Source organism: Mesoplodon bidens, assembly GCF_964165515.1.
Source record: "Mesoplodon bidens genome assembly, chromosome: 13".
NCBI classification, from domain to species: Eukaryota; Metazoa; Chordata; class Mammalia; order Artiodactyla; family Ziphiidae; genus Mesoplodon; species Mesoplodon bidens.
Window position 1 is genome coordinate 11,834,593 of NC_138169.1, and position 17,199 is coordinate 11,851,791.

The 17,199-nt window shown below is 46.4% G+C and overlaps 2 protein-coding genes across 3 annotated transcripts in view; one reads left to right on the forward strand and one right to left on the reverse strand.

Annotated features, from left to right (window-relative positions):
* WSB2 (WD repeat and SOCS box containing 2) overlaps nucleotides 1–3,631 on the forward strand; it is a 20,004-nt gene extending 16,373 nt beyond the window's left edge. For both annotated transcript variants that reach the window (XM_081253408.1, XM_081253407.1), the window contains 4 exons: nucleotides 626–798; nucleotides 1,503–1,613; nucleotides 1,726–1,833; nucleotides 2,450–3,631. In XM_081253408.1, the coding sequence (XP_081109534.1) occupies nucleotides 626–798; nucleotides 1,503–1,613; nucleotides 1,726–1,833; nucleotides 2,450–2,612 (555 nt within the window). In that variant the 3' untranslated portion in view covers nucleotides 2,613–3,631. The remainder of the gene's footprint in view (nucleotides 1–625; nucleotides 799–1,502; nucleotides 1,614–1,725; nucleotides 1,834–2,449) is intronic.
* Nucleotides 3,150–15,336, reverse strand: RFC5 (replication factor C subunit 5). Its single transcript, XM_081253409.1, has 11 exons — nucleotides 15,159–15,336; nucleotides 13,493–13,557; nucleotides 13,085–13,221; nucleotides 11,809–11,888; nucleotides 11,135–11,208; nucleotides 9,758–9,917; nucleotides 8,957–9,038; nucleotides 8,435–8,564; nucleotides 7,785–7,862; nucleotides 6,133–6,187; nucleotides 3,150–5,068 (listed from the first exon to the last, which is right to left on the reverse strand). The coding sequence occupies exons 1-11, from the start codon at nucleotides 15,224–15,226 to the stop codon at nucleotides 4,972–4,974; spliced, it is 1,026 nt and encodes a 341-aa protein (XP_081109535.1). The 5' UTR covers nucleotides 15,227–15,336; the 3' UTR covers nucleotides 3,150–4,971.
* Between the last annotated feature and the right edge of the window lie 1,863 nt (nucleotides 15,337–17,199).

Here is a 17,199-nt window from a genome sequence, read left to right on the forward strand (position 1 = left end):
TTAAGAGTTCACTATTTGGTACAGCTCAGGTGGTTAATCATTGATTTGAGGTTTGGAACTATGTGAAAGTGAGAGTTTTCTTAAAGGAAAAAAAAAGAAAATACTTCTTTTAATGATTCTCAGAAAGGTTTCAGGTAAGGAGCTAGGTCAGACCTACAGCCGCGGGCCAGATTTCTGTGGTCCTGTAAACCAGAGAGGGGTGCCAGATGGCTCTGTTGGGTGACCAGGAATTCACCTCTGACCCGTATTTTTGGTTTCAAGTGAAAGGACAAGGTAGCCCTTGACTTAGGTCTTCAGCATGCATTGCCCTATTTGCTAAGAGCGCTCAGAAGCAGGACCCAGAAGCCTCCCCTGAGCCATGCTGGCTGCTGTCTTCCTGAGGTCGGTTGGTTGATTCTCCCCTAAAGTAAGCTCCTTGAGCATGTCTGTTGGTTATGTGCCTCAAGAATTCAGACCTGTCACTTTATTTAGGCCAGTATGACATGTTCTAGAAGAAACATAGAAAAGGGGCTGGAGAACTTAGCTTCCCCTGGCTGTGCGGCCTGGAGAGGCAAGGCTGTGCCTTCTCACTGTTCACATCCTGAGCACTGTTTCAGCCCTGACCAGGCACCTGTTCTTCCCACAGGTCTTCCTGTGGAGCATGCGGTCCTACACATTAATCCGGAAGCTGGAGGGCCACCAAAGCAGCGTGGTCTCTTGTGACTTCTCCCCCGACTCTGCCTTGCTCGTCACGGCTTCTTACGATACCAATGTGATCATGTGGGACCCCTACACTGGCGAGCGGCTGCGGTCACTCCAGTAAGGACTGCCTCCCTGCTTCTGCTTCCCAGTGGGGTGTTCGATGGGAAACCTGTCTTGGTCCAGGACACAGTGTGTTCGTACTTACTCTAAGGCACTGGTGTGCAGCAGTGTTTCATTGTCAATTCTCACATTAGCCCCGAGTGCCTTCAAGTCTCCGGCTCTAGGAGGCTGTCTGTACTGCTCTGGATCCCGCATTACGAAACCTCACAGTGACTCTTTCTTTCCACTTACTAATAACTGTAGTAACAGGTTCAGAATGATCCTCTTATTGAAACTGGTATTTCCAAAGTGAATTTTCATGTTCTCACCAACTTGGTCTACTTTTCCCCTTTGTCTCTGTTGTTTTCTGCAGCAAATAATAGGTAGTCCTATAATTATCACGTATCTTAGCCTAAAAAAGACTTTCAGTTTGTACCGTGGCATTAAAGCAAGGGCTGACCTACTTTGCATAAGGAAATTAGCACAGGGAATATTAGTAATCCTTCAGCCCCCTGCACGAGACACTGGAGCTGTATGAAATGCAACTTGTTTCCAGTTGTTTTTTCCAGTCTGCAAATCCCCAGGTTTTCCACATGGGGTACGAGACGTGTCTGGAACCTTTTTGTGGCCATGGCACTTTGGCCTCCTGCCTGGGGATGAAAGGCGGAGGGCGGAGGGCAGCCATCACTCCAGGCCCACTTACTGTCCTGTGTCCTCCTCAGCCACACCCAGCTCAGCCCCCCCATGGATGACAGCGATGTCCACATCAGCTCCCTGAGGTCTGTGTGCTTCTCCCCCGAAGGCTTGTACCTCGCCACGGTAGCGGATGACAGGTAACGAAGAGAAACCTCTTTCCGCGGCCTCAGAGCAAGTGTTGGAAAGGGCTTGTAGCATCACCCTTGGGGTCTGGCCCCAGGTCTGCTGACACGTCCCTTTCTCCTCCAGGCTCCTCAGGATCTGGGCCTTGGAACTGAAAACTCCAATTGCGTTTGCTCCTATGACCAATGGTCTCTGCTGCACATTTTTTCCACATGGTGGAGTTATTGCCACGGGGTATGTATCTGTTAGCCGAACAGATGGGTAGTGATTTCTGCTGAGTATTCCATGTAGCTTTTTAAGGAAAGAAAGCATCTAGAATTTTCTTGCCTGTGAGGAAGCCTTTAAGGAGATCTGAGATTACATAAAATTCTGATATTCTCTTCTGCTAACAGAGTTTATCATTTACTCTTAATATTTAACCTAAATGTCAACGTGAAAGATCTACAATTCATGCTACCTAACAGGCCAAGTCTGCAAGGAAGCAGAAATCAAGATGATGCAGCATTTATATGGGAAACCATTTAGGGCAGAGACCACCTTACAGGGAACATCTGTAATTCAATAGGTGGCACTCTTCCCTGTTACATTTGAACCCATAGTATGATTTATAAAGGGCTGTACTGACAGAGACAGCACTTTGGAACCAGAGGTGTCTTGAGTTCTCCTGCTGCCCTCAGCAGCCTTAATTACTCAGCACCACAGCCTTCACATCTATTTCCAAGGTCCAGGTTGCGTTTCACCCTTGAGTCTCCTGCCAGTGCAAGTGAGAGTAGAAACATTGATATCTGCCCCAATGAAAACATACATTTCCAAGGTCTGCCGTAATGCACTGGTTTCCGTCTCATTTCAGGACAAGGGATGGCCACGTCCAGTTCTGGACGGCTCCTCGGGTCCTGTCATCACTGAAGCACTTATGCCGGAAAGCCCTGCGAAGTTTCCTAACAACGTACCAAGTGCTAGCGCTGCCGATCCCTAAGAAAATGAAAGAGTTCCTCACGTATAGGACTTTTTAAGCCAGTCTCCATAGTCTTACTTGTTTCCTCTGTAGCACGATAAATCTTCCTGACAAGTAGCTGGAGCAATGGGCCAAACATCTGGTCTTGGATTGAAATAGAATCTCTCTTTGGAATTGTGAACAGAATGTAGCAAAACCGGATTCCAGTGGCCTCGCCAGGAGTCTCTTCCCCATGACGTGTGAGGGTCAGTCGTAGAAGAGGGATTCCGCTTCCGCAGTGACGGAGCCTGACCTTAACCTTCAGTTCACTTACGCACAGCAGTGCTGGACCCTCTCTGATCATTTTGATTCCAAGAAGTTTCCACTCCCTCGACTGGAGTGTGGCTTCTGCTGAGTGTCCGTCGTTGATGCAGATGCAGAGGAGGTGTCGGTGAAAGTTCTCTCCTGCTGGTCAGAGCCACTTTGATGTGGGCAAGGGCTTTCCTTCCTCTGACCCACAGGACAGTTTTCACAGAGCCGTCTAGTGTGAGATATTACTTAGCCTAACTAAAGTCCAGGTGACTCAGAGGCCGTGCTCCTGATACAGACACTAGACTTGTTTTGTTTTGTTTTTAAAAGAAACAATGATGTGCATGTGCCGGAGGCCAGATTTGTGTGTCATGTTACACGGGATGTATTCCTCCACTGCATGACTGTATCAGTGGCTACTGAGTTATCTGTCAGTTGTTTGCCAGTTAGCATATTTATTTGTATTTTCTCAACAGATATTGAGGTACAACTGTGTTTTTCTCAATGGTATCTAAAAACCATAGTACTTAATTCCAACAGTTGTGAAGATGTCTCTTAATTGTGTGAAGAATTGGTGTCGTCATTTCAGCTGATCTTCTTCTGTACAAGATCTGACTTGACTGCTTCACCTCATTGGACTCATCAGCCAGTCTCAACTCTGCCCCTAAACACAACTAGCTCCTTAAAAGTACTGTTCTTCGTGGCGTATAGTTATCTAATCAAGACACCTCATTCAAACAAAATCTGCCTTTGGAAAATTTAATATATTTTAAATTATTTTAAAAGAAATGCAACATCTTATCCTTTGGCTTTCTTACTAGGTGCTTTGTGGAGGCCTGTGTGCCACGATAAAACGTGTTGAAAAAGCAGAGGAGTCTCCCCTCTGCTGCCTTTGTTGCCGAAAGAAAAACATTTCAAGATGAGAGGCTTTCATCGAAGGAAAGAAAGTTAAAAGCTTTTGGCTTGCCGTTTCATTTTTTCCATTAAGGAAAAAAAAAATCACCTTTTAAAACCAGTGAGTACAACAAGACAGCTGGGAATGGATTGGGCAAACTTAAGTTTTGTGGTTATCTCGAAATATCATGTACAGTGTAGCCGCCTCCTTGAGCCCCTCACCCCGCCCCCAACCATTAGCTTCACACTTTGCTCTTGTCCTTTGGCAGCGAGGCCTACGTGTGTGATGCACATAACCGACTTCTCCCTTTTGATAGTATAAGAATTGGACACCTTTATAAAGAACAGCCTCCAAAGAAAGTTGATTCTCTGATCTCAGGGACGGAGGAGGCTTTTTCATATAAATGCAAGCTGAACAAGTCAGCGTCTGTATAAACTGGCTAAGGAAAGGAGTCACTTGTACACAACGAGCTGCTTTATTTCTGTTGTGCAGAACACTGTCACACACGCAGCACAGATGCTCGCAGACAAACTGCATTACATTTAGATTAAATATGAAGAGTCTCAATCCTTTCAGCACTTGCAGGTTTAGAGTCAGGCTTAGTCTCATGTGCCCTGGGTTAAGACAAGCCAGTGTTGAACGACCTCCGGCCCCAACAGCATCATTTAAAATGAATGTTTTCACTACCGTCCACACCACAATTAGGAACCTGCCAGCAACTCCTCAACTTCAAAAGGAGAAATTAAAAGGCCAGTTTTAAAGTAAGAAAGAAAATTGAGTCCACTTTATAAGAGTATAATAGTATGGGCCAGAAATCCATTAACACCTATTTAAAGTAGCGCCACAGATTAGATTTACAAACTTAACTCTGAAGATGTCCTTTTTACCTTGAGTTGGAAGACACTTGGACTGTATTAGATGTGAGAGCCTGATATTCCAAATGGGGTAGCCCATTTCCTATCATCCAGGCAACTGAAGGGTAAAAGCCTTTAGGCTAAAACGGTTTTGCTTCCCACCCCCCCCCCCTTATAAAACACAAATGGGCAGGGCAGTGAGAGAGCTGTACCGTAAAACTGCTTTGTACATCCCCGCTCCAACCGGCCACAAACACGGTACTTTGGGTACATGTCTGCCCACCCACGCCTGGAACAATTTCCCGAAACTGGGGGTGACTGTGCCCCTGCTCTCCAGTCACTGCTGGGCCTGAGAATAGACAGCAAGTGGTCCTCAGCATCTAGGCCTCTGTGACAATCAGGTCTCTGGTGACTTGAAAGGCGGCAATGAGGGAACTCAGCTGAATCTTCTCATTGGTGCCAACAGAAAGTCTGTACCTAAAAGAAATCAAACAAGAGGTAAGAAGAGAGAATATCACAACAGCTGCCTTTTGAAGAGAACAGCAGCAGTCGGACTGAAAGTTGGCCAGAGAAGGATAGGAAAGAGGTGAGAGAAATTCATCCTGGGCAGCAATCTTGTACACGTCCCCTAACGTTTTCTTTGTGCCTCAGACACTCCTTTATAAATTTGATTCAAACTGGGGGCGGGAGGAAATATTAAATTAAAAAAAATTGTTCCCAGTAGCAGGTTCTGAACTTTGTTCAAGCTCTATACAGATATGCAAAATTTATGTGATTAGGCATTATTTCTTCACCAGCAAAATGCATCGAGAGGAATTATAATTAAGATTCCCTTCCTCCTAATTCACTGGGAAGTTTGGCTGCCATATCTGTGGTTTTGTGGTCAATAAAGCAAGACACTGGTATTTCATCTCGCCACCTTTCAAGTGCCCAGCCACTGAAAGCAAAATCATGCTACTCACAGTGTAGTGATAAGAAGTGACCTAATTGGTATGTCTGAAAGCCAACGACAGCAAATTAGTTGGCTTACGTGGACATCTGTTTTGAACCTAGTGCTTTTGTCTACTTAAATGATAGCCGCCAGCTTCACTGGGGGCTAATAACTGTGTTTACTGAACCAGGCAAAGTGGAAAATTGAGTTTATGTTTACTTTCCCTGCAATATGCTTTCGTATGCCAAAAGGCCTTAATAACAGCTGGATAGCTGGCCATCCCCAAACAACCTAGATGTCTGAACTGAAGCAGGCTTCCCAAATAACAAGAGCATGTCTAGAACCAAGGTGGACCAGGCCTCTGAGGTCGAAGGAGAGGCCTTTATCTCAAATATGTAACCGAGCTGTACCTGTCTTTGTGTTTATCCATGTTCTTTACATAAGCAGCTCACACCCTTCCCTGTACTTCGTTCAATAATTCCAGCAAAAACTAGACGCTACTGTATATGAATGATTTAGACAAAACAGTTGAAACCAAGCAAGGAGAAACAAAAAACTCACAACGGGGAAAAAGGAGGAAAAGAATTAAAACTGGGAAATAAATACTCACTCAATGTCTGCCATTTTGGTCAATAAATGTATTCGAACTGAAGATGGAAAGTCAACTGGGGGAAAAACAAAAGCAAATGAGTGGGGTCTGTCATTACCTACTATATATAAAAAAAAAAAAAAATCACAGAAGACAAGTATGAGTTTCCACATCAGATACGTAGGACTAACTAACCTCTTGAGGCCACAGATCTCAAGATACCACACTTCTAGGAGGTAAAAATTGCATAGGTTTTCATAGTTTTTATTCATTTTAGTCTTCGTAGGGTAGCCAAAAAGAAAAATGAGCAGGTTCCAGAGCGATCATAAGATGGAAGAGCCATCCACACTGCCCTGGTCAGCACTGGGCCGCTCTGTAAGTTACCGTGAAAGCAAAGTTCTCACTTGCTGTCCCAATTTTAAAAACAAACATAACCACTGTAAAGCAATTATACTCCAATAAAGATGTTAAAAAACAAAAACCAAAACATAAATAATTGATTTTTAAAAGTCGATTCATGCTCAGCATCCACAAAGTGCAGAGCTGGGCCTGAGCCAACCATGTTCTTGGGCAGAACTTCACATGCCAGCCAGCCAGGGAGAGGCCTGGAGAGGCGCTGGCAGAACAGTGTTCGTGGACCCAAGGGTCTGCAGGGGGCTGCTGGGCGGGCGGAGCGTCTCCACAAGCCTGAACAGCACATCACTTAGAGCTCAAGGACACACTCGTGTCTGGTTCTCCCCCAAAAGGGCCAGCTGGATGGGTCTGGGGTGATTCACATGTGCTCTCAAGGTAGAGAAGCAATTCTCTGTACAGGACATACGACCAAGTGTGGAACTAAAGATGGTTTAGCTGAGGCTGCTTTGGTTTTGTGAAGCTAGATCTTCCTCCTTTCTTTTTGGGGAAAATAGCCTTTTAGAAATACAAACTCCAACATACTGCTGTAAAATACAAACCCTTGGAGGAAATAAGTTAGCCTTAAGAGTTTCTTTCCTCTTTTCCCCCAGCATTCTAGAAGTCAAGAGTATTTTGGGGGCTTCCTTGGTAGCACAGTGATTAAGAATCCACCTGCCAGTGTAGGGGACACAGGTTCGAGCCCTGGTCCAGGAAGATCCCACATGCTGCGAAGCAACTAAGCCCGTGCGCCACAACTACCGGGCCCGTGTCCTATAACTACGCACGCCTAGAGCCCGTGCTCTGCAACAAGAGAAGCCACCGCAATGAGAAGCCCGTGCACCACAATGAAGAGTAGCCCCCGCTGGCCACAACTAGAGAAAGCCCATGCACAGCAATGAAGACCCAACGCAGCCAAGAATAAAATAAAATAAATGAATTTATGAAAAAGAAGTATTTTTGGAACAAGGTTTTAAAAGCAAGACACACACAAATATTGGGTTGGCCAAAAAGTTCATTCGGTTAGTGAATGTTGTTCAATAAAGTTCTTCGCGAAAATTAAAAATGTGTCTTACTTAAACCCGAATGAACTTTTTGGCCAAGCCAATAAAAAAAAATAGAGTAAAACAAAACTGAAAATGAGGGAGGGGCCGGGTTTACACCTCTTCATTCCTGTTTCTCTGTTTCCAAAACGAAGCGTCACGTTCCCTCTCCAGCCACCCTTAACCCCAACGTGTGCCACCTTCTGCATAGCTTCTGAAGTGGGGAAGAACCTAGGTTACCTCTGTGCACGAACAGGTGTATCTCTGTCAGGATGTCATGTAATGCCAACCCCTTTAGAGTTTTCAACTCCATGATATCTAGAGAGGAGCAGTTAAGGCAAAGGGAACAAATTCCAGAACAAACACTGCAGAGAATGACTTGAAAGTAGGGCTTTTCATACCAACACAGCTGTTTCCTTCAATCTGAAGTTGCACGTGTTGGACCCCAGTTCTTATTTTTCTGTTTTCATCTCCATTAAGGGAGATGAAAGATACCTCTGTCTAGTAGAGAACAGAACCAAATGCATTGCCCAAAAGGCTTTCCATCACTACACCTAGATTTTAATTTCATAGCAAAACAAGAGTAACACTAACTGCTTGAAAATGACTGCACCTTCCACCCAAGGTCTAACTGCTTCCCTCCTATCTGTGAGTTAAGCGGCTTCAAGCCATACCCAGCTCAGGGCCCTTCAGGAACAACTTGGGGCATGAAAGACAAGTACCCATCCCCCCCACAGACATCTTGCTCCCATGACAAGCTGTAAGGTGTCCCGTGCAGCCACTTGTCTTTTGCCAGTAGGGTGTAGGTGCTGCCTGCAGCCTGAGCTTGTGAGGACACGTTCAGGCCTTGGGCACCTAATGCACTGACCAAAGGACAAGAGAAAGGATACTCCTGTAGGCCGTGGTGAAGTCCTGATTCAACATCCAGTCCAGAATGTTGGCGATGTCTGACTTGAGTGGGTGCCCTGTGCAGGTGTAGACGGTCTCCTCTGTCACCTTCCCAAAGGCCATGTTGGTGCTCTGGGCAGACAGGGGGAGAGTCACCACGGCTGTTGCAGCCACTGAGCTGCAGGAGGGTCAGGAGGAAGCTGCAGAGGCAGCAACGCGGGTGGGCACGGGAGAGCTCGAGCCCTGTACTTTTTACACTGCTAAGAGCTGGCCACATCAGAGGAGGCCACTGCTTGTCGGCTACATTACTTTGCAGAGTCCTTCCCTATCTTTCCCTTATTTGCATCAAATTATTCTTTCAATTAATCAAATCACAAAGGTGGGTGTACATCTGTGACATACTGTGAGATGTCTTACCAGTTCCAGATTTCTGAATTAACCCATCGGTCATGCTGTTGCTTATGTCTTTCTTGAAAAAGTATTCTGAAGCAACAACTCGAGATGTGCTACGAGCGGTGCCCTACCTGCAAGATGTTCAGAGCCCTTCGCATGTCTCCACTGGAAAGACTTACGAGCGCTTTCATCCCGTCTTCACTTATGTCAACTCTGAAAGGAAACAGGCAGGAGGGATATAGAGGCCCTGAGAGCACAAATGCTCCCCGAGGGAACAAGATGGACTGCGATGATCAAGGCTTTGAAACAATGAAAGAGAAAAAAGGGAAGAATGGATTTAACAATACTCTCCTGATCTACAGGCTCCAGAATTTGCTCTGGCTACTGGGGACGTGGGCCTCACGTGAGTAGTCACAGCCCAGTCCAAGTCTAGCAAGACTACCAATGTGTGGCCAAGCATTGCTATGTTGAGCAGGTAGCTTTGAATTCTGTTCTCTGGAGAGGAGAGGGCGCTGGTGAGATCTGTGCTCGCGGAGCCCAAGCACCTGTCGAATCAGCAGCAGCTCGGGCTGGCTACCTGCTGGGCATCTGATCACACAGAATGTGATGTCTCAGGACCTTCCCTGCTAGTCGAGAAAGGCTACAGGCATTTTAACGGGAGGGACCTGGCAGCATGCAGTTTCCAAAGACAAAGAGGAGGAGGAAAGCGGGACCGCTTCTAGGGGAGGATGAGGGGCGCCAGGAAGGAACCAAATGACCTTTATGAAGAATGTCTGTGAGCCACCAGGGCGGCCGACACACAGTGAGGTTTACCCTGTGCCAGGCTCTCCTGAGTTGTTTACAAACGTTATCGCCTTCAGACGTACCAGTAGCCGCCTTACGTGACACCCAGTCCCCAAGGCCCCCCTTTCCCTGCTTTTCAACATACTTACTTCTCTTCTTCTGCAACATGTTCCAGGCGGGGAACCATGAGTTCAGGGGTCAGGGGACCAAATCGGAACCTTGTACACCGGGACTGCAAGGCGGGGATGATCTTTGACAGATAGTTACAGATGAGGCAAAATCTGGTATTTTCAGTAAATTTCTCAATCACTGGCAAGGGAAAAGAAAACCACCTCATGTCCATCCTGATTCTTCAAGGGACCCAGAAACCCTGAACTTTCCTATGGGCACGTGAAGTGGGGAATCAAGAATGCAAACAAGCGGGAATGCTACTGGAGCGAGAGAGGGTGAGCCTGGACACCAACCACTCTCTCCCCAGAGCTGATGAACACGTCACCTCCACAGGACTGAACAAAATGCTTCCTTTTTCGTGACTGGCTGTGATTCAGGCACTCTTGCCATTCCATTCCACTAAGACATGAAATTCAGCATGCCTGGCCTTTTGCATAAAATTCTATTTGGCAAATGGATGACGTGCCACCTTCTACTTGGTGGGGGAGGGGGATGGCTTTCTGCAGACTTTCCAGTGGACCTTGTCTCGAACCCTTAGAGCATTCGAGAAAGCATTAACCCGAATTCAGAGATGCCTATGACACCAGTTTCATCCCGTAGGCACCAACGTTCTCACGCTGGGATCTGCCCAGACTGACTCTACAGAATAAGACACTGAAGAAAGGTGGCCAAAGCCTCTAGGACCAGAAGATATTCTGACTTCCTCCTCCTCTTCCTAAACATGGGCTGCAATCCACTGCTGCCCAGAATTCCTAAAGATCATCTTCTCTCCTAGCTGTCTACCACAGAGTCTTAATGAGAGAGATTAAGAATGTCCTTGCAAAGAAATCAACTGCACCAGGCCCCTTAAGGCCAACAAATCACAGTATACTCTCCTTTCCTGGCCCAGTCATTCTCCTGGCAAGTAGGGAAGTCATGTCAGCTTTCTGAGTGCAACTAAATTTCCAGTGTTATTTTCCTGGCTATATTGTATCCAACGGTACCAACAGCAGAAAGACCTATCTAGCAGTTTAGAAATGAAAGACTTCCCATTCCCTGCCATCAAACAGTACAAATTCCCAACCCTGAAATTGAACCCAGCGGAAGAGGAGGATGAAACACCAGTGTCTGGTCATACCTAAAAGTCCCCAAAAGGCTCATGTCTTTACGCTATTAAAAGGGGTAACCACCGGTATAGAGATTTTTGTCTAGGTCATCAGGTGGGATACACAGTGAAAGGTATACAGAGATTTCGCTGGGCCAGAAGATGAATGAAAACTGAAAAGAAGCCACGTCCTATCTCCTGTCCAAAGTTGCTAACTCTCCTTCCAAAGCATTCCTCAGCCATACACACCGTACACGGCTGTGCTCCTCACCTCTCCGCAAGGCGTTCTGGGCGTCCTGAGTCATGGCATCAGCTTCATCCAAGATCACTAGTTTAAAGCCTTTCCTAGGAAAACAAATGGTACCACCTAAAAAGCCTTCTTCAATCTCCCTTAGACTTCCAGGCCCAAACCAACACCTTCACATTTGTGCCATCAGGCCCTGGCTCATGAAGTTCATTCCTCCTAGAACTCTGACCAAAGCAGACATCTGTGGTCAAAGGGCATGGGGGTCTAACTTCTGTATTTGTGTTAGATGATGTCCTCTGGCACCTTCATCTTTCTCCCACCCAGTAGCCTCTCATTCTATTCTAGTGCTGCTTTTTCCTCTTTTTCTTTTTTTACCGCCATCCTAGTTATCCACCCTGATCTCAATTCATTTTTGTTTAAATTCAAACTAGCTCCTCCAGTCTTATGATGTAATGCACTTAATGCTTCCCCGGAGAACTTGCTAATATAGATTTAGGTATTTTGTTGCAATACTCGCATTTTAATATGTCTTACCAGCACTCCGGTACTTTGTCTCTTTTTCATGACTGCTTCTGACAAAGCCTTTCCCTTTCCCCTTTACTTTTACAAACTGGCAAAGGAGAGGATTTAAGGAATTAAACTCTATCATCTCACTGGTCAAAATCTTTAGGGAGAGGAACTATGCAAAGAATTCTTACTTAAATATTGTCCTTGTGCTAGCAAAGCTCAGGATTGGTCCCCGAACGATATCTATTCCTCGGTCATCTGAAGCATTCAGCTAAATGTGAAAGAGAGAAGCCAAAATAAATAGAAAACATGTTGGTGCGCTAGCTGTGAATTAATGTATCTTTTCATCAATCCTGCTCAGCAAGCTAGGTCTCTAGTTCTAAGGACGGATGAGAGATAATCCTTAAAAATAAGACGACAACTATATTTAAAACTTACAACTCACTAGATCATTCCATCGTATTCTGAAAGGCCATTCAATGCCTGTCTTCCCTCCCCCTTTTGAGGACAATCACTGACATGCTCTGGGGGGAGTAATTAATTGGTCTGGTCACGGTGAACAGCACCTCTGGCACGAGCACAATGATGCTAATTTTAGCTACCACAACCCAGAGCAACCCAGAAGTTACCAAGTTTTTAATACAATGAAGTAAGAACACTGGTGGCAGCAAGGTTCTATAATACAAAAGCAAGTTAAACAGTTTTTTTCTTACAATAGACAATGTTTAGAATTTCGTAAGCTAAGTATATCGCTTGAGTCCTAGTAGTAAACAGATGGCATACTCAAATTCAGTAATTTGAAGAGAATTAAATGAAGAGAGAGTTTAAAAGGTGCTGGTGAGGTGTGGGGAGACCACAAGGGCTATGCAATACCTCAAGGCCTACTGGGGCCCCCAAGTCTTAAGGGGTTGGTGGGGGAGTGGTGCTGGCCGTGGGTGGGGGGTAAGGCTGCGTGCTGTGTCCTGAGGGTGGGGAAGGCTGTGTGCTGTGCCCTGCAGGTGGGGAAGCTGTTGGCCTGTGGTGACCCCCAGGGGAGGACCAGGCATCCTTCTCCCTTCCCCAACCCCTTCCAGGCCCCTGCTGGCCAAACCCAACCAGGAGCCAGAGGGCAAGAGAGCTCGCAGTCGACACAGCTCAGCCTTCCAGGGCGGGGCAAGAACAGCATGGAGCAACATGCAGAAGGGATCTGGGGGCACATGGGAGACAGCCATCAACCAAGCAACCACTGAGGATCTGGGTAAAAGTTGGCAACAGCAAAGGAAGACACCTAGTCCTACCACTGCCCTTTAGCTTGTACCAGTCCAGGCAAAAATGTCAATTACAGAAAAAAAGTGAATTAAAACATCGTATGTCTCCTTCTTTCCCAACCACCAGCAGGGCAACTAACTTGTAAAGTAAAACAAAACTAGCAGAACAAAAAGTAAGAGGCTGGCGCCCTTCGAGAGTAACAGTAAACCTCCCATTTACCTCCAAGACCATGGAGCCAAATTCCTTATCTTTGTACAGCTGTTTAGCACAGGCCAGGATGGTGGATGTCTTTCCCGTGCCTGGAGGACCATAGAGAAGGAGGTGCGGCAGGCGGTCCTCACTGATAAACTTCTGAACTGAAGGTCGGGGGAGAAAGAGAGAGGCCATCAGTCTCTGGGAGCTTCCTCATTCACTGCAGGCCCGAGTTGGGCCGAAGGTACTTCAACCATATGTTCAAATCTGGGTCAGATGCAGGAATGAAAAATCTGAAGGACTCAACTCTTAAAGCCACATCCCATAAAGCTCAATCAGATCCTTCAAAGTTAGTACTCAGTAGAGACAACATTCCTAAGAAGTGTATCCAGGTCCTTCGACTAGGATACCAGCCGCTGACACGTGGATACTTACTGGTACTCAAGATGTCCTGATGAGAAATGAGATCATCCAGTGTCTGTGGCCGGTACTTTTCAACCCTGAAATACAACTTAGCATTGATTCCAACATATATAAAGGCAAGAGCATTTTGTTATGTGCAAAAGAATCCTTTCATATCCTATAACTAAAAGAGAAAGAGATACAAAACCCTTTAACAGTGGTTCTCAACCGGCGCCATTTTGTCCTCCAGTGAACTCTTGATAATATCTGGAGACATTTTCCACTGTCAAAGCTGAGTGAGGGGTACTACCGGCATCTGGCGGATAGGCACCAGGGATGCTGTTAAGCATGCTGCAATGTACAGGACAACCCCCATGCCCTCCCCCGCCACCCCACATATCTGGCCCCAAATATCAATAGTGCTGAAAAACTGCGCTCATTTCATCTTTCCAGCTGTCTGCCTATAATCTCAACCTGGATGGGCACCTAAGTTAATCCAAAATTGAACTCATATCCAAATATAAATTAACAGATGAATGGATAAATGAATGGTGGTATAGCCACACAAGGGAACGTTATTTGGCAATAAAAGAAAATCAATTACTGATATAAGAAGCCAGTAATGGGACATCCCTGGTGGTCCAGTGGGTAAGACTCTGCACTCCCAATGCAGGGGGCCCAGGTTCGATCCCTGGTTGGGGAATTAGATCCCGCATGCATGCTGTAACTAAGAGTTCGAGTGCCGCAATGAAAGATCCCACGTGCTGCAACGAAGATCCTGTGTGCCACAACTAAGACCCGGTGCAGCCAAAATAAACAAATACATATTAAAAAAAGAAGAAGAAGAAGCCAGTCACAAAAGGCCACGTATCGTATGACTCCACTTATATGAAATATCCAGAATAGGCAAATTCATAAGAGACAGAAAGTAGATTAGTGGTTGCCACGGGCTGAGGGAGGGGGGAATGGGGAGTTGCCAATGGGTACGGGGTTTCCATTTGGGATGATGAAAAATTTTGGAACTAGACAGTGGGATGGTTATACAACATATTGAATGTACTTAATGCCACTGAATTGTACACTTAAAAATGGTTACAATTGTGAATTGTATGTTATGTATTTTTACTACGATAACAATAAACTGAAAAGAAACAACTTGGAGTTTTCCGAAATCAAGTCAAATCCATTCGGTCTTTAAACCATCACTAAGACACAGTTGTGTAAGCAGGATGGTTAAGAGTGCAAGCTCTGAATCTGGACCAGCTGGGTTCACATACAAACTTATTTTCCAACTCTGGACCTTAGGCGAGTCATTTAACCTTTTGGTAAAACTGGAATAACAGTACCTTCTTCCTAGTGTCTTTGTAAAATTCAAACATATAATAGGGTGCCTGCTAATCTAATAGAAAGTCACTTAAATAAAAGTTAACTAGGGAGCGTTGTTACCATCATCATATTATTCTAGTTTAGAATCTGACCAATAATCGTACCAAGAGAATATTTTGGCAAGAGAGAATATTTTGCCACGGAGGCCAATGTAGTGTCAGAAGACACAAGATCGAACCCCTGTGCTGTCACCCAGGTGGGACCCTGGGGCGGCGGGGCGAGGTCGGGCTGGGGACCTGCCACTTGCCCACTCCGGCCACCAACTCCCCGAGCGGCCGACCCCCTTCCCCGCGGCAGCCGGGCCTCCTCCTACCAGGGCAGGTTCCTGATCTTGCCCCCATCGGGCTGCTGCTGCTGCTGCTTGTGCGCTGAGGTCTCCATGACAGGGTGACGAAGGTGGCTGGGTCCGGTGGGCTTGTCGCCTCCCCAAGGGGCCTGCACCGCGACCAGTCAAGACCTGACCCCGAGACCCAGGTACTTACAGTTGGCGCGCAAACGCAACTCTCGCGAGGTTTAGCTGCTTGCTTCCGACTTCCTCCCTCGGTCCCGCCCCCTCCCCGTTGCTAAGGCCTCTGTTGCCTGGTTACCGGGAGGCCCTGGCAGTCAGCCTCGTTCCAACTCCGCAGTTCTAGCCGAGGCTGCCAGAATCTCCCTGGTGCGGCGGGGCGTCCCGAGCCCAGCGAGCGCGGGAGCAGGAGAGGCAAGGCCACCCCTTACAGTTCTGGAATACAGTTGCCGTATGAAAAAAGGCTCCAAATACTTTTTTGGCCCCAAAGCTGGGAGGTGAGTACTTCAAATTGAAAAACAATTCCAAGCACAACTCCAACTCCAGTCCGTCTCCCAAATCCATTTCCTTCACCCAACAAAATTTACAGAACCGACCGACCTCCAGAAACAACTCCAGAGCGAAAATAAATAAATAAGTAAGTAACTTCCAGTTAGGTTAATATGTGTAACTGGAAAAGGCTAGTTAGTAAGCATAGAGGACAGGCTGCCTCTGATCTCAAGCTACTGAGGAGAATCGGTATCAAAATGTTCGCATTTTTTTCTGAGGTGAGGGGATTATGGACCACTTTTGTTTTCTTCTATTTTGCTGGTCTGTATTCCCAGCAATGAGTATGTATTACATCCATAATTAAGGTTTGTTGTTTTTTTTTTTTTTTTGCGGTACGCGGGCCTCTCACTGTTATGGCCTCTCCCGTTGCGGAGCACAGGCTCCGGACGCGCAGGCTCAGCGGCCATGGCTCACGGGCCCAGCCACTCCGCGGCACGTGGGATCTTCCCGGACCGGGGCACGAACCCGTGTCCCCTGCATCGGCACACTGCGCCACCAGGGAAGCCCTGTTTTTTGTTTTTTAACATGCTGAGAAAGACAACAATCCTGGGAGAAGATGAGGCTGGACCGGGATCAGAAGTGTTCTGATTCACTGTCTTACTGCATCACTGTCACCTGTTTTAGGAGCAGAGTAGAGGGACCGAGGACAAATACACGATGGCAGTTATGGCTTCACCCTCGCCCCTGCCTGGGGAGTCAGAAGAAGGGGGTCAGCTGGTGCTTGTGATGTTACAGTGCCCCGCTCTCTGTCCTCCTGACACTGGCTGTGCAGGTCGCTAGGGTACCACTGTTCCCGCTCAGCTTTGGGCAGGCTACTCCTCTCCTCATCCACCCATACCCGCTCCAAGATGGCTGTGAGGATTAGATGAAATAACACAGGTAAAGCATCTGGTATATTCCACCCGCCTCTCTCTTTCTCTTCTAGAAAACTCTTCACTCACGCTGTTCTTGTCACAAATGTTTCCTCTCCAACAAAACCTAAAGAATTGGCTGGCGTGACTATGCCGGGGAATTTTATGTGTCAACCTGACTGGGCCAAGTGATGCTTGGAGAGCTTGTAAACATTATTTTGGGGGAGCGTCTCTGAGGGTGTTTCTGGAAGAGATTGACATCTGAAGTGGGAGAATGAGTAGAGCAGATAACTCCCATCAATGCAGGTGGGCGTGATCCGATCCACTGGGGTCCTGAATAGAACAAAAAAGGCAGAGGAAAGGTGAATTTGCTCTCGTTTTGAGCTGGGACATCCATCCTTTCCTGCCCCCTGGACATTGGTGCTCTTGATCCTCAGGCCTTTGGACCAGCTTTCCTGGGTCTTCAGCTTGCAGACAGCAAACCATGGGACTTCTTGGCCTCCATAATCATGTGAGTCAATTCCTATGATATCTATGTTATATAAATATCTATATACACATATGAATATATCTAAAATATATTTTAAATTAAATAATAGTATATATAATGTATAGTGATATATTAATATTTGTTGTATGGCGTATAATATAAAAATATTTTAAACTCT

Excerpts from the sequence above, each read along its gene's own strand:
- RFC5 (XM_081253409.1), bottom strand. The coding sequence starts at position 15,226 with ATGGAGACCTCAGCGCACAAGCAGCAGCAGCAGCAGCCCGATGGGGGC. Across the intron at positions 13,222-13,492 it reads TCAGGACATCTTGAGTACCA|TTCAGAAGTTTATCAGTGAG; the intron begins GTAAGTATCCAC and ends CCCGACCTTCAG. Across the intron at positions 8,565-8,956 it reads GGGCTCTGAACATCTTGCAG|AGCACCAACATGGCCTTTGG; the intron begins GTAGGGCACCGC and ends CTGTCTGCCCAG.